General features: G+C 40.8%; 1 protein-coding gene across 2 annotated transcripts; it reads left to right on the forward strand.

Moving 5' to 3' along the window:
- Positions 1 to 841: 841 nt before the first annotated feature.
- Positions 842 to 22,512, forward strand: LOC117749559 (noelin-3-like). 2 transcript variants are annotated; one of them, XM_034560183.1, is made up of 6 exons: positions 842 to 1,091; positions 17,619 to 17,762; positions 17,987 to 18,366; positions 19,461 to 19,680; positions 20,824 to 20,930; positions 21,219 to 22,512. In XM_034560183.1, exons 3-6 carry the CDS (start codon positions 18,220 to 18,222, stop codon positions 21,894 to 21,896), a joined length of 1,152 nt encoding a protein of 383 aa, XP_034416074.1. In that variant the 5' UTR covers positions 842 to 1,091; positions 17,619 to 17,762; positions 17,987 to 18,219; the 3' UTR covers positions 21,897 to 22,512. The 2 variants fall into 2 exon arrangements, with proteins under 2 accessions (XP_034416074.1, XP_034416075.1); XM_034560184.1 differs by having other exon boundaries at positions 863 to 1,091; positions 18,211 to 18,366; positions 21,219 to 22,403.
- The last annotated feature ends 588 nt before the right edge of the window (positions 22,513 to 23,100 follow it).

The raw sequence follows: 23,100 nt of genomic DNA on the forward strand, positions 1-23,100 counted from the left end.
TAGATAGATAGATAGATAGATAGATAGATAGATAGATAGATAGATAGATAGATAGATAGATAGAGAGATAGAGAGATAGATATACACTATAGATAGATAGATAGATAGATAGATAGATAACATGATAGATAGATAGATAGATAAAATGATAGACACTATAGAAAGACACTATAGATGGGTAGATAGATAGATAGATAGATAGATAGATAGATAGAGAGATAGATATACACTATAGATAGATAGATAGATAGATAGATAGATAGATAGATAGATAGATAGATAGATAGATAGATAGATAGATAGATAGATAGATAGATAGATAGATAGATAGATATATAGATAGATAGATACAATGATAGATAGATAGATAGATAGATAGATAGATAAAATGATAGATAGATAAAATGATAGACACTATAGAAAGACACTATAGATGGGTAGATAGACAGATAGATAGATAGATAGATAGATAGATAGATAGATAGATAGATAGATAGATAGATAGATAGATAGATAGATAGATAGATAGATAGATAGATAGATAGATAAAATGATAGATAGATAAAATGATAGACACTATAGAAAGACACTATAGATGGGTAGATAGATAGATAGATAGATAGATAGATAGATAGATAGATAGATAGATAGATAGATAGATAGATAGATAGATAGAGAGATAGAGAGATAGAGAGATAGATAGACACTATAGATGGGTAGGTAGATAGGTAAACCCATCTAGTGATGTCACATCCACCCTTAGTGCGCCTCCCCTGCAGTCTGCTGGAAGTACAATATTTGAATATTTCCCCCTCGCGCAAAACTTTTTTTCTCTACTCTCAGACGGAGCACCGTGTATCCGAGGAGCGGAGGGGTGTGATGCCGGTGACCGGGAGGACTCAGTGCCGCCGCCGCCGTCGGAGCGCTCTGCCCGGGGTTGGACTCCAGTAGAGACCGCGCTGAGGAGCACGAGAGAAGCTTTTATGTTAAAGGAGCAAAGTGGCTGCCCGGAGCCCGTCACCATGCGGGTCCTGTTGAGCGTCCTGTACCCCGTCCTCTCCCTCACGGTCTTCGGATTATATCCCTCTCTGGTGAGTTTCTTCTTTCACATGATGTTCTAACCGCTTGCTGCCACTCATATCAGAGCGTTGCTGTGATCATTGGCCACTATTAACGGCTGTGTGTCCCTCGGGTTTGAGGACACCGCCGGAAGCCTCTGCTCTATGTGGGCTAACCATCGCCCCGATACGTGTCAGTTTGTTTTATGGAGGCTGTCATGCCAAACTTCACTCCAAAGTCCCACCATTTGATAGTGCTTCTTTTACCACCAGTAATATACACATGGTTAGAGAAGACTGAAGGGAGCACCACGGATCCACAGCATGCGCTGCACTTCGGTGTGGGTGTAATTCACCTGGCTGCACTTATTTTCACGATAATAAGGATTTTTTTTTTTTTAATATGAGTAGGCTAATTATTATGCCTGCCACGCTCCTCCACATAAGGTGGGTGGAAACAATATGAATCAATTCTAAAACTTTCGAGAATGCAGTGCTATAGTTAGTGGATCATGTGTATGACGGATTTTACAAATATACCCTATTCATCCAGGAAGGGATTTAAATGCGGTTATGTCGGAGATATGTATTTATTTTTCCGATTTGCAACAACATATTTTAATGCCGCTTTTTATTAAATTTATTTCGAAGAAAACATGGAAAGTACTGCATGCAATATAGGCATCTTACGTGTGCTGAAACACACTACCTTTGTGACTAATCACTTCCAGCCTCTTATGCAGCCATCTTGCCCACTTGTGGATCATCTTTTATTTCTAAGATAAATGTGTGCGATTGTGAGAGCAAGTGCTTTGGGCGACACAATCATTTAAGCAAAGGCTATTGATTGTTGTTAGCACATGGTGATGCTTAAGACTCAGAGGAATAACCTCGCCCTCCTCACCAAGGACAGTCTCTCTCCTGTCTTAATTTATTACTATGTTCCTGTTTCTGTCCGAATTGTGTTTATCGTTGTGCAAATCGCATAAAGTACATGTGAGGGAATTACATGGGCAGGGATTTGTACGAAGCTGGAATAACTGTGACTTAAGGACAACTCCTATCAAAGTCCCTTATGATTAATGGAGAAATCAATACGTTGCTCTGGGTCTTCTGACGATGAGGGTGTGGAGCTGTCCAGTCGATGGTGCTGAAACTTCACCACACGAGCTCTCTGGCTATGCAGCAACCCACGGGATGGGATAGAAAACATTATCCATCATTTCATATGCAGTTGCCTGAACCTTTTTAAGCAGAGTGCAGACGAATGTGCACCCAATGCCAGATACTGCTTTATACATGACGTGGGGAGATCCTTGGTCCATTCCTAGTCCCTAAACAATTATAGGTGATAAATACATGTGTCAGTTTATTGTTATCAAGTAAAACATAGCAAATGTCTCCTTTTCAGCTGTTCATATGTGAGGTCTCACTGCTTTTACAGTTTCATATGATTTCCAATACCTTTTTTTTTTTTAACTGTTGGCCTTACAGAAAAAGCAATTTGATGCCGTCGGTTTGGTTATTTCTAACACTTTATAGGTTAAGCAATTCAGTGAAAGTGCAATGGATACATTAACCAGAAATGAGAATAATGTTTGCAGCCATGTGCATCCCTGGTCCACAGGTTTTTGTTATTGTGTTAAAAGAGAGCTCTGGATATCTGCTGACATCCTCTCTACATTTTTTGAAATACAGTTCTGCAGTGTTAACCCTGGTTACCTCTGATGGCTATCATTTAGTTCAGTTTCTATCTTTCATCGGTTTTGATTAAATCAATGAATACACCGCTGCCATTGAGGAATGAGTGATATTACTGGTGCAAGACCTGCATGCAAATTGCTAGCACGGCCCTTTCTGCTTCAGTGTGTCAAAAGATCTGGAAAGGCAAAGCTTTTATAGTAATACGCTAAGCTAGAAATTATTAAGCTGTCACTCACAGGCTGTGAGACGTTGTACAGAAGGCTTTGTTCATTAGAGTAAGGGGTGGCAGCCTCTCCCTCTTGGTATGTAAGTTCATGCCTCTTCCCCCCCCCCCCATTTAGCAACCCTAAAATAACCTGATAAAACACAAATCTATTCTGGATATACCTTCTAAAGTTGGGCCCAATGGTATGCAAACCCCTTTGCTGTGGCGTGGATATTACCTCTGCAATGTACACGATGGATCCCAAAGGAGCCTTTGTGAGAAAATGAAATATTTGCGTAGTTTGGTTTTCCCTCATGGTCTGTGCCAGACGGGTAATTACACAGTGACTGCTAACGGCATTGTGTTACTCTCATCATGATCAAAATGATGACTGGAATTTGTATTTTATGATTACACATTATATCCTGCACCTGGAGGACATATCGATTGGGGGGGAGAGAGAGAGCGAGAGAGAGAGACTTAATAGACTCGAGGAGTCTGACGTCAGACCGCTGCCAGAATTCAACTGCCCACTTACAATTCACGAGACCTATCTTTCCTTAATCGTCACAGCTAATGGTAATAAAAAAAAGGTAGAATCCAGTGTATCTTCAACATCGTCTTTCATTATAACTGACCTGGTAATGCCTTCGTACCTCCAGTATCACAGTACTTACATTATTCCAATAGCTCCAGTATCACATGATGACAGTATCTCCAGTGCGCCCATTGTAGTACATTTAAAATGCAGTTACACCAGCAGTCATTACTTGACATTTGCAATTGAATGTGTTTTTTTAAATTTTTTGTTGAAGATGAAATGAAGCGATAGATACTGTAGAGGGGCTTAATGTATTGCTATGCTAAACCTGCCCGGTCCTGTATCGGCAGTCCTTTTGTGCTTACAGTATCGGTGCCATGTTGTTCCATGGGATATGAAGTAACAGCCGGTTAGTAACAGCAAACAGGTCCAGAGAAAATTCTCCCCAATATGTTTGGTGGATAAATAAACGAATGATGCGCATGGCCGCGTTGAACATAACTGGAGTAACAGTGACTCATTACGTTCCAACTCCAGTGGGATAGAGCTTTGTCTTGGCTCTTGCCCTTTGTGTTAGCCACTGTGAGTAGGTGACATGAAGCACTTTACCACATAACAGTTTTCAGCCTCAGCTTCTGTTGAAATGTTTCATGTGAGATGAAAATATGACCTAAAATGTGATCACAGCTGCAACGTTTGGGGAGGAGAATATTTAGTCCTCTCATCAATATGACGTCCTGTTGATCTTTAATCATAGGAAAATGGTCTGTGAAATGGTCGCCTGTTGTCGAGCTGAATGTGTCGCCTGCCAGGAGCTGATGCTGGTTCTGGTTTATTTGAGACTCGTTTCCAGCTTGCGTTAGTAATTCTGTGGCTGATGCACTCGGGCTCGGTAAGGAGAATTTGTCCCCCACAGATGCGCCATATTAAAAGATGAGTGATGCTGTAGGCACAAACCTACACACATATTCATATTTCACATCACCGTTTCCACCGGGGGCCAAATTAAAGACGACACCCTCTAAATATATATGTGTGGACACAAACAAAGCAAACAGCCGGCCCACAAGACTGCCAGCAAAGTCATTAGTTGTGACGCTGCATGTTTCATGTTTGAAGCAGGGCGAGGGTAGTTAGAGCTGATGGACTGGAAATAAAGAAAGTCCACTGATGATGGATGTGAAATGTTTATACCAGCAGCAGGGTAAATATACGTCGCGTTCAGCTTGGTCTTGGAGAGATGGATGGTCGACGGGTCTGTGTGAGGTTGCCTGTCACTTTCTTTTAATGCGTGCTATAGGATGTGTCAGTTGTTAGGAAGGAAAATGTTATGAATAATTCAATTGAGCTTATGTTTCTCAGGCAAGTGAATTCATCCTGTTGATTAGTAATAAGATGTCCAAGTACTGACAGTGACCAATAAGCCCTGGTACGTCAGTTCTCTGTTTCTGGCTTGCGGTCCACACTATTTTATCTAAAAGGAGATACATCAACAGAGATTAAACTAATGTGTGTCATTAGGAAGTGCCTAAATCGCTGTCTTTTTATACATGATGATTATGAGTCTTTAAAGTGACTTTCCCCTGTTTTTAGCTTTTTTTCACTTCTCTGGGTGAATGCATCTCCGTTAATAATAGTCTGAGCCATAATTACAAGAGTTGAGACATGATGTTAAATCTGCCGGAGGCATAGTTACGACCCTCTCCCTCTGTTGCCCTCGTGATTACAGTAATTACAGCGCGAGCGGAGCCCACATCACGTGCATGTCGCTGGATGAGAGCTGAAAGGCTGGACTTTAGAGGAGTGGAAGACATTTGTGGTCTCAATAAATTTATACTGGACTCATTCAACCAGCGAGATGATTATGGGCTTGCATGTTAATTTCTTACTAGCAAAGATAAAATGTTATATAACTTATTAGGTAGCTTTAAACAGAGAGGCAGATCTTGGCTGATCATGAATTACTAGAGCAAAGTTGAGTTTGAGTTGAATTTAGGTTACCTAAAACTTAAAGTATACCACAAGAATAATGACAATGTGTCTATTGTGTATTTAAAGTTTCCTTTTTCTTATAGTCCAATTGCTAAACTTTTCATTCTCACAGTTTATATGCTATATACACTAATAACTGGGGCAGATTTACCACTCCAGAAAAAGAAAATGTCCATTTTGGAACAATTGTTACTTGATTCTCGTTCACAGCTGAAGTGACAACTTCAGATCTGATCAGCTTTAGCTCACTCGCTTTAAAACGAGAATCTTGTAAAAGGCATAATTAATTTGATGGTTATATACATGATATAAAACAATTGATGCTAAAACTGCATGTACCTGGCAAAAAGTCAGCATCATCAGCAGTTGGTGATCCTCATAGAAGATATTGAAATAACATCATCTTTCTTTTAGTATTGCATTGTGCAGCTAGTTAAGCCGTGGCCGCTTAGCTGACACACTAGCTGACATGATGTGTGCATTAGAAGTCAGTAGAGTAGAATAGAATAGAAGTCTCCGCTATGAAGGCATTAACATCGTAAGCCATGCATTCGAACAATAGCTGTGTTAGATGAGATAAGCACACTGTCTTATTCATTCCTGACATCTTTGCGCCTATATATATTTATTTTTTTTGAAAGGCCACCCTCCACACTTTTAAGAAGTCACGTATTGCCCACAGCTTCAACATGTGGAGAAACCCAAAGCTTGACAACATTTGGATAATCACTGTTCGGGGGAGGCATGAACGGACAATTGTAGATTTCCAGTGCAGCTTCTGTACAATGAGGTCCATACCAGCCTTAAATGTTAATTGTAAGCATCCGGTTTTGGTGTCTGTTCAAAGTCAAAGAAGCACTTCTTCCTTGTCTCACAATTGTGCACACCTGTTCACCACTCAGCCAGGGCAGCCTCATGCGACTTGAAAGAGTTTACAAACTAGTTAGCCAGCTAGCTACTGTAAAATGTACATGTACATTTAACCTGCTCACATTTGAAGCAACAAGGCACTCTTAAAGTTGCTGAAAGGCATTCTAAGAAACATAAAATCATGAACTGAAGTAAAGTATAGGATTTAAGTTTAAGTAATTACAGCATATACATTGCCATATAACTTCAAAGGAATGCACTGCACATACTAATAAAATGGTATCTAAGAGTTTAAAGCATTCCTCTGACTGTTTTATCCTAGTAGATCCTATAATTGCAACCATTGCTCATTGCACCGCTGATACCAAACCAGTGTGAACACATACATCCAAAATGAATCTTATTTTCCTCACACTCTTCTGCTTCTACGTCAGAGTGGAGGCCGAAATTGAGAGTCTGTTGGTGCAGTTTCAACATTCCTCCATACTCCATACTGCGGAGCATAATTAGAAGGAGAAAATGGAAAGGTTAGAAGAAATAATCAAGTTAACAAACTTTGCCTCGATCTTTTTTTCTCAAACAGGCTGCGGATTCTGTGACATTAATATGGCAGGATTGTCCTTTTCCAGGGTTTAAAAAAACTGTTGAGAGTTTCATACGCAATAATAATGAGCATACTCTTACTTTACAAACACTTGCCCCGAAAAGCTGCTGAGACACGTGCATGTTGATGACATAGATTTGATTTGGGCTTCAATTAAAGTAGGGTTCTTAAACCAGTACTCCACGAGATTTACCAACCTAATAAGTAAAAATCTCAATTACAGGGCCTCCTTCGGTGAAACGTATCCCAAGAGAGTAATGCTCAAGATGAGGGTGCTTAAAATTGTATCAAATACACCATACTTATTTGACTAATCCTATGTTTGAATGTTGGTAACACTGATTTACCCCCTCTACTATCCATCATGATTGCAAAACATCTTCAACCCGACTTCATTTCCGCATCTTGAGAATAAGATGTACGTCAGAGCAACGTCCCAGCTGCTTAGTATTCTGCTTGTGTATGCATGTAGCGTTCAGTATGGCCCGATAAAGTCCACTGGCTTTACTCCACCAATAACGTTTGATGACTGTTTCATTATCATCCTCCGTAGTGCTCCTGACTGACATGCCGACTCACTGAAGCGCGCCCTAGAGCAGAAGCACAGGGGTTCGAACGAGGTAATGCTGTATAGCTCACTCAGAGACTGTCGTGGGCAGAATTATCTATTCAATCTTCTCTTCGCTGGGGTCAAAATGGGCAAGAAGGTGGAACGCCTCGAGGAAATTAATCTCCCTGCACGCCTTTCATCACAGTCACATTTGAGAGAAGAGATGGCATTTCCTTTTTCGCTGTGTCTATTACCCCTCCCTCTTTCCCTCCACAGTATGCATCAGCTCTTTGTCAGTATCTTACGGGAACTTTTTACGGTCTCCGGTTCATGGTGGCCAGGATTGCTGTGGCCTGTGTTTAATGGTGTTACTATTTGTCACAGCTGTCTTAGACGTCGGCATCAGTCTGGTTACAGAGCTGGGTGCACATGCGAGTTGCATTTTCCCCCTGCCATTAGAGCTAAAATGTTAACTCATTTAAGCAGTATGATCATCAGTTACAGAGCTGACATGCGCATTCCACTTCACTTGCCTCCAATACCCTGGCGGCTTTTTGTTTGGACAGGTTGATAGATGACTGGATAGATAGCATCTGTTTAGTTCTGTCTTGTGGCAGGCGGGACGGAAGCCTCACTGTGATATCAGATTTAGCTTTATTGGCATCACTGACACATGAACTTGACTCTATGTATTAATAGGGCTTTTTTTTAAAAATGTTATACACAATTACTTATTCTAACCTGCCGAGTTAAAAGCAGGTGGATGCACAGCAAAGTAGATGCAGGACTAATTCCCAACACGTTTGTTTATCTTGTCTGGTAACTGCTTTACAGCCCTAAACAGGTCATCTAAGCAAGACTGAATGGACAGTTCTGATGTTCTGCAATGTAATGCACAAGATATAGATAAGAGTAAAGGCATGCATGACTTATATGAGATCTTTCCAGTCGATCACCTTATAGCTCCATCCACCTGTTTGTCAGACAGCTGTGGGGAGGAAGGTGCCACTTTGAGGAATGGCCAGCTGAGAGTAAGCTTGCACTGCCATATGTTACACTCTAGTGGCAAAAGAATAATAACGGTTACTTGAATTACACTAGGTGTGTCCTTTTGTTGCCTCTATGGAGCTCCAGCTGATGCTTGGATATTTGGATACCTCTCAAGCTGTTTATCTAGACTGTGTTTATAACACATTGATTTCTGCCACTGCTGCCTCTCACCTCACCTGTGGTATCCCACTGGGGAGTTCCTCCCATTGCCCGACCCATATAGTAGAGCAAATGGAATCAGCAATCATGAGACCGGCCAAAGGAATGTGTTTAAGAGACCAAGGCTATGCTGAGCAGGGTGGAGATCCGTTTACGGTGCAGACAGTCATCTACACAGGAAATGGACTCTTGGCAGTGAAAACGGATTCACTTAGCACCAAACAGAATAGTTCATCTGCTAGAGTACAGCTAGTTTTGCAGCAAAAATATATTTTATCAAGTTAGATGTGTTTATAGAAATGTTACTCAAGTGTAGAAAAATGCTTGAGTATACATAGCAAGTCACTTGGATTATCCTCAGAATGTACCGAACTTATTTATCTAAAATTGTTAGAAATAAATAAATAAAATGCATGCACACATGCAATGACAACGAATGCTATGCAAATGAGAAAGACGATCCAAAGATTGTTCACTTTGAACTAATAATGTGCATGGAAAGGTGAAGCAGGAAGCAACCCAACCTCATATTCCTCCTCTTTCATCAGTGTTTTCAAGGCTGTCGTTGTACATAAACTGCTCGCAGTAACGGGTGAGGGCAAAACAAGTGATTCGGATCTGATGCCAGCAGCTAAGTCTCCCTGACATCCTTCACTACCCATATTCACTTATCCATTCACTCTCGCTCCCTCATCAACCCCCTCTGGGTTTTCCTCAATCACACAAAAGGTTGATGAGGACTGAGAAAATATTAAGTGTGTGGAGTAGGCAAAGTAAAACTGATGTTGATGACAGAATAACAAACAGCAACAGGGATTCAATTATGTGTGTAATTGGCACGATACCTGTCTGCTGGGAAGAGCATGAAATATATCTTCCACAGGGAGAAATTCATTAATATTCCTGTTCATGCTTTGTGGGTGCTGTTGACTTTGCAAGTCCACTTTTGTACAGCATCTCAGCTGTGAGCAAACAAAGTTGCACAGATGAAAATAACAACAGCGGTGACTGCTCATTTCTTAACAAATGACAATAAATTAGGTTCATCACTCAAACTGTTTAATTCCAAGACTAAACCAATACTATAATAAGTAATGTACATAAATCAATAATTTTAATCTAACATCTTCAATAAATGTACTTACCGGCAATGAGGAAGTCCAACTATAAAGTTGTAACAGGCAACTCTACCAATCGTATTTAATACATTAAATACCTAATTGTCAGAACAGCAAATACTTGCTGACAATCTTTGAATGTTGCCTGCATGCCTAATCTCCTGATCATGGTAATAAGCTACAAATAAATAGCTTTTTTGCAAATAATGATCTTTTGTTTCTTGGAATTATAATATGAAATGTATCACAAATAATCTCCATGTTATTGTGGAGCCTATCACAGCCACACATCTACCAAATGAGAATGCAGAGCTGCAGGCAACATTTTGGCCAGGCTCATTAAATAGGAAATGACGTATGCAGAGTTGCCCTGGTTACCCGGTGGTTTGGATGGAGACACAGGGAATGACTGGCGGTAAGGGATGTCCTCAGTGGGTTGGCTGCACAGAGATGTTTTTAATTGGTTGAAATGTGCGTACTCTTAACTCTGCAGTACAAACTGTAAAATTACGAATCAAAATGATTTGTTTGATGTACACATACGAACAGATGTTTCTGTGGTTATTTTGCAACAGACTGGTGATGTGTGTGTGTGCGTGTAAATGATCCTATGGATCTGCTGCGCATAATTGGGATTGGAAGGTTTGCACTAAAATTGGAGAATGCAGATGGAAGAGATACCTGCTGTCTACAGATGGCTGTAAAGAGTCACCAGAGTAAAGGAAAGGCCTTTGGAGTACAGGCTGCTAGCTGTTCATAAGAATCATTATTAATTTAATATATATATATATATATATACCTGATGATGACACTAAACGAAAGTTTAAGAGATCACAAACGTTATTACAATTCATCCTGAGAGGAGCATAATGTCTGTACAAAATGTCTTTGCAATCCATCCAATAGTTGATGAGACATTTCTTTTCAAACCACAAATGTCAGACTCGTGGTGACTCCAGAGGGAAAGTCAGGGTTGTTCAAAGTCATGAAGATACACCGTCAGGTAAGCATGACCATCGAGAAAATGCAGAGGTGTAAGAGCTTTAACCTGTGGTGCTGTTACATGATAAGATGTGTGATCACCAACGTAATTGGGGATTCATCATCTGGGGACCATGACTATTGATGCAAAAGTTGCTGAACGATTTTAGTGTGCACCAAAGTGGTGAAACGACAAATAGACTGACACTGCTGCTAGTGACTGGCTGACAAAGCTTTCTCTTATAATTAGCTTCAGCAAATATAGTATTACAGGATTACACTGGCCAATACATGCTACTATTATATACATAGGTTGGAAAAAAAGCACCTCATATAACTGGCAGCCTTTTTCGCAATATTAGGCTCAGTCATGCACTTACAGTAAACTAGTCCTCCAATAAACCCGTCAGTCACACAGCACAAAACAATAAACCTGTGGCCTGTTCGTGCTCTAAGGCAGTCGTCTCTAACGGTTAAAAGAATAACTCGATGAACCCCAGTTGTCCTTACTTGAGTATATAAGTCTATTACAACACAAATCTGGCCGGAGAAGATCTTGGTACAGCATGCATAGTCATATCAAAATCTTACAATTACATTACATTTGCTCAGCCTTTTACATCCTGTGTCATATAGATAGCTGTATAATCAAACCACCATGGAGAGGTAACACAATGTTGTGTCAACCGTGGTTCAGATTTTTACCAATAGGACTCGGGAACATCCAAGAGGACTATCTTATCTTAGCGTCCAGACATGCAGAGCCTCTTCACATATTGCACTCCAAGAAGGAAGGACTCTGAGGTTAAACCATGACCATGGACCATGCACAACTCATACATTCCTTCACAACAATTAATTTCCTTTCACCTGGTTATTCCCTGTTGGCCAGGTGACAGATACACTGTACTATAAATGTCCCTCTTGGCTTCACTGAGGCTTGAAATGGTTTAGGACTGATTCACAGTTGCATCAGATCATCTCATAAAAAAACAGCATTCATTAATAGGTGGGACTAGAAGTGAGACTGACCTTGTGTGCAGCAATAACAATAATAAAGTCATGATCATTCATTATCTTAAAATCTATTAGTCAGTAAGTTGTATTCAATCATTGGGAGATAGAGTTCGTTTTTTCAAATAACAGGTCAATATCAGATAACCCTGTTGGATGTTGGGTGGATGCCATAACAAACAATTGGGCGAAATGATGGTTCGTAGTAAATCGCTCCTACTGCTAACCATTTCTATCTCCTGTTGTCTACGCCTCTCAATCACACACTCGCTAACGTTACGCTACACACATAACCTACTGAATCCTTAAAGAAGTTAGCTACTTGTATAATTTGAGTTAAAAAAAATAATATATATATATATATATATATATATATATATATATATATATATATATATATATATATATATATATATAAATAAATGCATTGTATTCCCCAATGTTTGGGAGACTTACTGGCGGGAACCCTGGCTGGCTGCAATGAAACACCTTATTATGTGTAACTTCTCAAAGAAGAAACTTCTAAAACCACCAGAAAGTGAGAATATTAGTTCACAGCCTCGTCTATGAATTGAATCTCTTGATTGATGTAATACATCTGGTATGAGTTATAGAACGCATTAATGCATCTCCGTGCTGATTGGGCTAGTGGCCAGAGCAGCACAGGATCCCTTTTTTGATCAATCATGGAGGAGTCATACATCTGGCCAGTGGCGGCTGGCCAATAGAGGGCCACAGGGCCACCTTGAGCCACACAAAAAAAAAATATATATAATAATAATATTAATAATATATATAAATTATACAAATCGTCAATATTTGTGTTTTGGAAATATGGAATGTACCCAGTATTATTTGTAAAATAGGATATCTGCGTAAGATATATGCTTTTCCTGAACTTCCTGCACGTCCTCTCCGCCTTTCTGCATGTCTCAGCTGCACTGGGCCCGAATCATTTTGGACCAGAAGAGACGGGTCTAAGAAGCAGTTTAGCCTATTACTGAATAAAGATATAAATGAGTGATGTAAAATTTAGCCTATCAGCGTCCTAAAATAGATTCAGCTTTGGGCCAAAGTCGTCTGGCCCAAAAGCTGCGCGTTCTCGCCAGGCGCTTTTTTTAATGACATGACAACGGCGAGCGCAAGCAGAAGCACGAGCACTTCTGTTCCAAGAAGACCCGACCCGGTAAAATCTCTCCTCCAAGACCCTTTTGAGAGAAGAACTTTGGCGGAGAAACTACAAGTAGAACAGCTTGGCCCAGATCAACCTCACAAGAAGACAACAGACTGGCTGAAAGGGCACATGAAACTTTGTAGAGACCGGTACACCAGGAAGGTTTGGCTAGCTGGATGCTGTCGTGATAATGCCATATTTTGCTTTATAAATCAACGGGGACAGATCCAGCATGGACAGTTATGGGAGTAAGGGACATGAAACTCTTGTGGGAAAAATTAAGAAAACATGAGAACACCAGGACACACATGGATAACTCCGTCAAGCAGCCATATTGGGCAAAGTGAACGTCGCTACCAGCTGGACGACGGACACATGATGGAGGTGAAGAAACACAATGAGGATAAAAACAGGCACACTTAAACAACAACAAGGTTCATAGGTCCATCTTAATATATAAACATGTTCTATTATATATATATATGTGTGTGATTTATATTATACAATATTTATATTTTATTATTATATATTTATGATATTTATATTGTATATTTATATTATATGGTATTTATATATCATATTATACTGAATATTATTATATGATATATATATATATATATTATATTAATATACTGAATTGTATGAATAAGATTTCCTTATTATGTCAGTGTTGAAATAAATGTTAAATATTTAACTACAAAGTAGAAATGCGTGTTTGATACTTTTTTGCATTGAGTCATACTGGGATGTTTTCTGAAATTGATTGGATGGCCCTACCAAAAAAAAAAATCCACCAGCTGCCACTGCATCTGGCTGTTGTTTTCTGAGTTACATATTGAATACTGACAGAAAATATTATCCAAATTGGCAACTTTCTTTTCAAAAGTAATGATGACATCTGCAGGGACCTTAACACGGCCATTAGTCTAACCATGGCCACGAAGGACTAGGGGATCGAGAAGTGAACTACAGAGGAAACTAAAATGTGTCTTGGCAACCTGTTTCTGTGTGTGCAGAACATATGCAGAACATTTGTGTGCGTGTGTGTGTGTGTGTGTGTGTGTGTGTGTGTGTGTGTGTGTGTGTGTGTGTGTGTGTGTGTGTGTGTGTGTGTGTGTGTGTGTGTGTGTGTGTGTGTGTGTGTTTGTGTGTGTCATGCTTGTGCAGAGAGGGAGACGCTTCAGCCGGGCGGCTGGGGAGGGCTTTGATCTGTTGTACGCTCTTTTGTGAGAATGATTAATGACTCGACTTTGGCGCCCAGCTCTGTGAAACCATTGTAGCCTTGGGGTCTGATCTTCTTCTATCTAATGTAGCGAGAGATAGACCATATTGAAAAATGTGTCTTTGTCTCATCAACAGCATAGTTTCATAAGGTAAAATACAATGTTATTAAACTAGACAAGGTAAAATACGTTGCTCCTGGAGTGTGATACAGTAATAACTTTGCCTAATTAAATAATTATTGCTAGTCGGTGCTTGTATAGAACCGCCCTTTTATGTCTGCGCCGTCATGAATTATTAAGTGATTTTTTTTTAGGTAAGCATCGGTGAGACGGACTGTTCTGTCAATGCCATCTATTTTCCTAAGTATTTTACTTCTCTCTCGCTCTGTTTTCCTTCATTTTCTCCTCAGTACACGTTGGCGCCCTCCGTGTTTATTCCTCACCTCATCTCATCATATCATGCTGGCTGCCTTCGCACATATTTTTCGTGATGTGCCTGCATACCTACTCTCCTTCCTCTACCTCTTTCCAGCTAATTGACAGTCAAGTCCTCTTTCTTGTTCTTTGTCAGCATTGTCCTGCTTTCATTGTTTTTTTTTTGCAGCTGATGTTTTCCTTCAAAACCACTTCTTCAACTATTCTAGTTGTTCGTAAACCCCACTTCTTCCTAACTTACCTCCGTTTCTTCAGTTATGTCACTCGGGTTATAGTGGATGTCGAGGTTTACCATCAAAGTCCATGGTGACAAAGAACATGAATATTTAACAGGCTTGTTTGTCGGTTTTTGTTTGATTGAAGCGTCAGCTGAATCTTTCCATTGCTAGAGAGTGCACACAGTTCCTATGAATAATTGAGAAAAAAGTACTTGAAGCCATTCAAAGTGTATGTCTGAAGTTTTCAAAGTGCACTGTGTAATAGAAATGGAGAACACTTGATTCTGAATGGCAAGATATTCTCTTCGCAACCCCACCGTTTTAGCATAATGGTGTGGCTGTGACATATAGTAACGGGAAAGATACTGTATGGTCGACAGAACCGCATTAATAAACAAAACTTTTTTGAGTGATGAATATTGTACTCCAACCCATGCAGTTATGAAAAATAATGCACTGTACACAGGATGATTAACCATACACTAAAACCCCTCCCCTGAACAGTAATTGTACAATCATAGCGTAGCAACCGTAATTAGGCAAAGCAGATCTGTCAAACTGTGGGTTCCTCCACACGTTATACTCTGTATATACAGAAATTGATGGGGGTGTCTTTTTTGGGGCATTTTTCAAAACTAAAAACACACGGTGTAAAACACAGTGTAAGAATGTGTTCTGTGGATGTTTGGCTAATAGCTTACTAGACTACCTACAGTTGCCAGGACTACTGGTGTAGTCCTGGCAACGGGGACGCTGGCGAAACTTAACGCCGCTAAGTCTAGGACTGTTTTTATTTGTTTTTTTTCTACCTTTTTTACAATTTAACATTCATTTAAATCATTTTTAATTTTATTTAACAGTGTAGCCATTCTTCTGACTTAATTATTCTGCAAATCTTGGATTATTTTTTATTTTATGATTGCCGTTGGCTCCTGCTCTCCACCACTGCGATCTGGTCAACTGGCGTTGGCTGGCTAGCCGACAGTCTCTTGCTGGCCGGCGGCTGCCAACGAGCCAGCCGACTCCCTGCTGGATGCTCTTCACCGCTGCCGCCTGGACAATCCTGGACAACTGGCGTTGGCTGGCTAGCCGACAGTCTCTTGCAGGCTGGCCGACGGTCTCTTGCTGGCTGACCGACGGTCTCTTGCTGGCCAGCGGCTGCAGGTGAGCCGGCCGACTCCCTGCTCCATGCTGTTGCTCTGGGGCTGGTCGCCTCTCAGCGGTCCTGGTGCTCCCGTGGTCCGGTCCGTGGTTGGCGATTGCATCCTCCTCGGCTGGCGTGGTTCTGCAGTGTTCCACCTCGCAGCTCCTCGGGCTCAACGGCTTCTCTGCTCCTCCGTTCGTCTCGGCCATCGGGGCGCTCTGACTTCTTCGTCAGCCCCGTTGCATCCACAGAGCCTCCCGCGGAGGGTTTGTTTGCTCCTGGCCTGATCGCTCCACGCTTTCCATCCCCTCCCTCTGGTCGGCCGAGCGCATCGCTGCAGCTCGTCATCACAACAACAGTCCCCAAGAGATGGTGGCACGAAATTAGGAACTGTTACAGCTCCCCCACCACCCTCTACTCGTCCTGCTGACTCCACTCCCCAAATCCGGACTGGTACACCTTTTATTACCTCCAAGATGTCGTCCTTTTATGCAGTTCTTTGGTTCCCCTATTTTAGTTTGTCTGTTCTGCTTTATTTTGTATTTGTAATTTTCTATTTCTCTATTGTGTTCATTGCCTATATGGCATTGTCTCCTTTGCCTCATGTATTTTCTGAAATGTTTACTTGTATTGATGTTATGTTTTTACCTTGCTTCTATGTATAGCACTTTGTAAACCCTGTTTTTAAAGGTGCTATATAAATAAATGTATTATTATTATTATTACAGCGATAACGCAGCATTAGCATTACTTCAAAGGCCAAGGAGCATGTCGTCCTCAGTAGGGTTACAGGTCTTGGTTGATGACGGCACATCCACTGTGTAGTATTGTCTCACACAGCTGCGACCAATAAAACATGATGAATATCTGTGTGGACTTTGTTTACAAAGACGCATGCTCTTGTCAACCCCTTCTAACAGACAGAAGACCAGGCAACATATCAACACAATATTTAATACTACGTAACATGTTTCACCGTTCTTTAGAAATCTGCAAGTTAAGGAAGGGGCAGACAGACTACAGGTATTTTAAAGAGGAGGCAGTCACATGTCTACACATGTTGTCCATGATCCAGACCTGAGGGAAGGCTTGACTCCTCTACCATCCACTAGCCAAATAAAATTAGTCATTTATATGTGCTTTGTCTGTAATCCAGATGCATTGTTATTATAAGGAGATATTCTCAGTAAAGTAATACCTGATATACTAGTCTGGGGGTTTGGACTAATTTGTGTGTTTGATCACAATGAAATAGCAGAGTGTGTATCAGTTGTCAGCTTAAAAGCATCCAACACAAAACATCCAATTTGTTAACCACTTATTATTATTAAATATGATAAAAGTTGACATTGGTCATGCTTATTGTATCTTCTGAGGCGCATGGCTGTGCACCACTCTTAGCATTGACATTGTCTGTACAGGTGTTTTCCCAGTGGATGCATATGTAGCACCATATCTTTGTTGCTACTTGAGGTTACCGGCTTTCCGAAGAGAACAGGTGTCACATAAATATGAAGTCAATGAGAATATATGCAGTACATAATCTAAAATATCGTGCGTGTGTATTTGTGCTTGCAGACTATCGGGCCAAAGGAAGGCTGGCAGGTGTACAGCTCGGCCCAGGATGCCGATGGGCGCTGCATCTGCACAGTGGTGGCACCAGAACAGAGCCTGTGCTCCAGAGATGCCAAGAGCAGACAGCTCCGCCAGCTCCTGGAGAAGGTAAGCGCATGTAAAAGGTGATGGAGACCACCCTAGTGCAGCATGAGCACACAGAAGCACACACTCTTCTGTTAAAGATGGGAATTACGAAGGGATAAAGTTCGACAGGCTTTATTGTTCTTTTGAGGAGCCTAATACTCATCTTAAAACATGTTTTATCTTGTGCATTTACCACAGATACGCTGCCGCGTTTGTGCCTTTTTAAAAATGTGCCTCTCACACAGGCACACACAGCCTCACCAGGGAAACCCATCAAAGTGTCTTTCAATTTGTTGCGGCGAAAATAAAGGAGCAAAGGGAAGTCATCCTCACTTCACTAGCCAAGTTTATACTATTCTATACTATACCATATCATACTATACCATACCATGCCATACTATATTGCTAAATGTCGATTTGTGAATAGTAACCCTGTTTGGGATGATTATTTATCATTGTTTTATTCTAGGTGCAGAACATGTCTCAGTCCATTGAGGTGCTGAACCTTCGCACTCAGAGGGATTTCCAATATGTCATGAAGATGGAAAACCAGATGAAGGGCCTGAGGACCAAGTTCAGACAGATTGAGGATGACAGGAAATCCATCATAGCCAGAAACTTCCAGGTATTCTTCACCCTCGTTTAATCACTGCCTGGTTTAATCAAATGTTCAAGCAATCTTTTCTATTTAGTTTCTCTATATTTAACGTTTTCATGTGACAGTGTAATGGCATTTCGCAAATGCCAATACACTTCTTTTTGAGAGGATCGATACTAAATATGAGACTACGGCTAGCAGCTGGTCAGTTTAGCTCAGCAGAAAGTAGGAAACTAGACCTGCACCGTCTGAAGCCAACTTCTGAAAGTCACTGCTCCTGGCCAAGAAATAGAATGTACACATCCACCTCAAACTACAAATTGTTTTACCCTATTGTTACTGCCCTGAGATGAGGGTGTTATCAGCCCCCTCATCCTTTGTGTCAGTGCAGATAATAGTCCCCCTTAGTTGTTGAGAATAGCCAGGATAAGCGCTGAGGAGCCTATATAACTTCTTTGTCAGTGTGCAGGCCTTTTGTGTGTACAGGAAAATAAAGAACTACATACACTACCAAAAAAAGCTTTCTAATTCAGAAGGTGCTTACAATCTCCGGTGGTTTCAGAAGCTGTTTCCTGCGTGGATTGCACTGCACCGCTGGTACGGGAATAGGGATATCTCGAGTGTGGCAATAATGCAGAGATAAAGCCATCTCTGCAAAGAAATCCTTTTTACTTCACCGTGTAAATACATGGTGGAAATTTGTGGTTTCTCACAAGTTGAAAGGGTAAATGCATGGATGAATGAATGAATAGTTCATTTCATCATGGTTAGCTAATTTGTTCCATTAGTTGCTTCATCCAGCACACGGTCAGTTTTCTCCTGATGAATACCACTCTTCACTTATTGTCTCTTGGGACTACATATGCTAACATTATATAAAGAGCACTGGAGCAACAAGGAATACGTGTTTAATTCCTAATCAGTTACCAGTGGTCCAGTCTCCCCAGTAGGTATGCCGTTACATTCTTTTGATAACAAATACATATGTACTAAAGCATGGGCTTGCTCCTCTGTCAAAACAACTGTAGTTGTGTTTGTCCCTGACACCATCACACCATCACACCTATCCACGGTGTACCGCCTCTCTCTGTTTTCCATTTCTGCTGCCGTCACTTCTGCAGGAGCTTACGGACAAGATGGACGAGCTGAAGCCCTTGATCCCTGTACTGGAGCAGTACAAGATGGATGCTGCGCTTATTTCCCACTTTAAGGAGGAGATCAGGAACCTCTCAGCAGTGCTGACAGGCATCCAGGAGGAGATCGGGGCCTTTGATTACGATGAGCTCTATCAGCGAGTCCTGCGCCTGGACAGCAGGCTCCGCAGCTGTATGGGCAAACTAAGTAAGTGGTGAACACTGCGCTCATGAGTGTGCACTGATTTATATTGTCTTATTGGAGATAGTGCTGGCAATGGCCTTGGTGAGTAAATAGTATTAGTCCAATAGTGTTTGCATGATTCCGTAAATTAAACAACATCACTGTCATAAGAGGCTTTTGTCCTCATTGTATACTGTATGTCTGTTGCCGCTGCTGAAGAAAATAACCAAAGGATAAATGTCTGAAAAATAAAACTCTCCAGCCTGACTTTCTTAATTATGAAGTATAATTAAACTTCACCGATGTACAGCAGATAACTGTGTGAAGCCAAGTTTTAGTTGCTGGAATGCTTTTCTCTGCTGTGTTACATCCCACACAAAGAAATATGTGTTTAATGTTAATGTGTTTTCACCTCGATCCAATGCCATTGAAGAAAATGAGCAATTAGGTTGTGTTTTTGTGAAGTGTTTGGCATATTGACAGCCTTAAGCTCTTCAAACAATCGGATGTTCCAAAATCTTTTCAAGAAGCCTTCTGGAAGCCTTCTTTTAAAGAAAACGAGAGTGGGCCATCCTTTAACCCCCAGGTTGCCGGTTCGAACACCGGCTCTTACTGATCGCATGTCAAAGTGTCTTTGAGGGAAACACTGAAGCCCAAGTTGCTCCTAAATGCTAGGATGGGTTAAATTCGAGGTCAAATTATGTGTGCCCGTATGTATATGACTATTTTAATAAAGTTTAAGTAACATATACAATAGAGCTGGTATTGAACTTGACATCTTTAGCCAGAGCAATCACTAATTACTAAATTACTATATTGTATGTTCTTTGCTTATTGTGCTCAAACCAAATGTTACACATTACATGTAGCAGCTCGTAACTAAAGATGTGATGATAAGACATCAGAGGTCTGTATATACATAATCTTGTGCCGCATTAAAGGAAACAATATGGGCTAGGCATGAGAACGCTGTGCTGCTTAAAACCACAAACTGCAGTTGCACCATTATGATTCATGTTTTAAAAAAAGCAGCTCGCTGCCAGTGCTATCTTAGTATGCACAGAGGGCACACTCTCTGGTGGCACAGGCATGAAATTGGCTTGAGAATTCTAGTTTGAGACAAAAACCACCACAGCACATCTTATCGCTGCATTTCTTTATTAACAGCATGTGGGAAATTAATGAAAATCACTGGACCTGTTACAATAAAGACATCTGGAACCCGGTTTGGGGCATGGATGACTGATCCTCTAGCATCAACCAGAAACAACAGGGTGAGTTATGAAAGCACAGGAGTGCTTTCTGGGGTCTGTGCAGTGTGTCGAGTATATATTTAGGTTGTGTTGTATGAATATCCCAACAGCTGACGATGGGATGTTATCATGGAGTGGGTTTGATTTCCACTAATTTTTGATGCACATTTTCTATCTACATTTCTGCAATAGAAAATGTTTTTTTTAAATGATCATTTTAAAAAAAAGGTTGGAAATAGTGTATTTTGATGGCCACATTCGATGTCGGCTGTTTCTCACCGTCCATTCTCTTCATCTTCTCTGATGTAGGTTTGGTATATGGACAGTTACACTAACAGCAAGATTGTGCGTGAGTACAAGACAATGGACGACTTTGTAGCAGGGGTGGTTTCCCGAACCTACAGCCTCCCATTTAAATGGGAGGGAACCAATCACATGGTCTACAATGGATCGCTCTACTACAACAAGTACCAGAGCAACATTATTGTCAAGTACAGCTTCGAGACAGGCAGCGTGCTGGCTCAGCGGGCTTTGGAGTTCGCCGGCTTCCACAACATGTACCCGTATACATGGGGGGGATACTCCGACATCGATGTCATGGCTGACGAGCTGGGAATGTGGGTTGTGTACGCGACCAATCAAAACGCTGGAAATGTCGTCATTTCCCAGATAGATCCCGACACCCTGCAGGTGCTGAAGACCTGGAACACCGAATACTCCAAAAGGAATGCGGGTGAATCGTTCATGATCTGTGGGACGCTCTATATCACAAACTCTCACCTGTCAGGTGCAAAGGTTTACTACGCTTACGCCACAAAGACTTCAAGTTACGAATACATAGACATTCCTTTCCACAATCAGTACTTTCATATCTCCATGCTCGACTACAACGCCAGAGAGAGAGCACTGTATGCCTGGAATAACGGACACCAGGTAATATTTAATGTCACCCTCTTCCATGTCATAAAAACCGATGATGACTCTTAGACACGACACTTTTCCAACCACAACTAAAGCACCGTCATTTGTGAGACAATACCTCCTAATTGACCATGTTTTCTTTTCTCAAAATGGACTATGGTATCTTTACTTTCCACTCTTTCTGAACTGAGCATGGACACTGATGACTTGATACCTTACTGGAAAACATGTTATACATTTTTTCCTTCTTTTTTTTTATTTGCTGGTGATCAGACTGGAATGCCTTATTTGCTTTGTTGGGTCTGCCAAGCGAACACTCTAGAAAGCTTTTGCATGAATGTCCACATTTTGTCTGCAGTGATTCCCTAGCATATAGCTGTGTTATGTTGCAAATTTGTTCAGCTGACAGTGTTTGCATTTTTGTCTATTTAAAAGTATATTTAAAACTATTTAAACCGTAAAGGCAAACAACTTCTTCATATTTGCTACCACATTAAGCTAGCTGATTATAAAATGTAGTGGCCATTCTTTTAAAGATGGGCCTATAAGATATTGCTGTCATGTATGTAACTGTAAGAACATTTGTATTTTTTATAAAAACAAAAAGCATAAGTGAATATATGTGCATTTTCATTCAAAATTAAAAAATATTGTACATTTCATTAAAATGGTTTTGGCTAGTAAAATGTATATCCGCCATGATCTTATGGAGAAACAATCATCTTTCTGGGGGCCATTTGATCCATAATTGGAATGATTCAAGCCTATCCCAAAACTATGATTCCAACACTGAAACACATGTTGGTGTTTTTAATAGATTGAAACCAAAAAACCTGTTTGAGAAGGCAGGTTCACTGAAATGAATAAACAGGAGACACACCCACAATTCAAGGAGGTTATTGTGGTGCTAAGGATAACGTGGACATACGTAGTAAAAATACCTCTTCTTCATATTTTTCAATATAAGGACAAACTTAAATAGATAGTGGTAACTGATGATCCTGATGACTATCTCTCAAGAAGGAAGGGATTTTCTTCCTCTCAACACGAGGCATTGAGAGTCTTCCTTTTGGCATTTTATTCAGCATGAAGTGACAATGAACCACTGAGATGATTGACAGTTCACTATAATTTCCTTCTCCTCACCATCGAGTCTCTACAGCATCTTCAATAACAAGGAGATGGTACCTGATGGTGGCTTTTGATTTGTCACAGTGTGGTCTAACTTTCTTTTTTTTTGTTCATGGGTGAACACAGTCACGTCTTCACG

This window comes from Cyclopterus lumpus, chromosome 20 (genome assembly GCF_009769545.1).
Source record: "Cyclopterus lumpus isolate fCycLum1 chromosome 20, fCycLum1.pri, whole genome shotgun sequence".
Classification (NCBI taxonomy): Eukaryota; Metazoa; Chordata; class Actinopteri; order Perciformes; family Cyclopteridae; genus Cyclopterus; species Cyclopterus lumpus.

Coding starts and splice junctions, on each gene's coding strand:
- LOC117749559 (XM_034560184.1), top strand. CDS start 984: ATGTTAAAGGAGCAAAGTGGCTGCCCGGAGCCCGTCACCATGCGGGTC. Junction 1,092..17,618: donor TCGGATTATATCCCTCTCTG/GTGAGTTTCTTC, acceptor TTGTGCTTGCAG/ACTATCGGGCCAAAGGAAGG. Junction 18,367..19,460: donor TCATAGCCAGAAACTTCCAG/GTATTCTTCACC, acceptor TCACTTCTGCAG/GAGCTTACGGACAAGATGGA.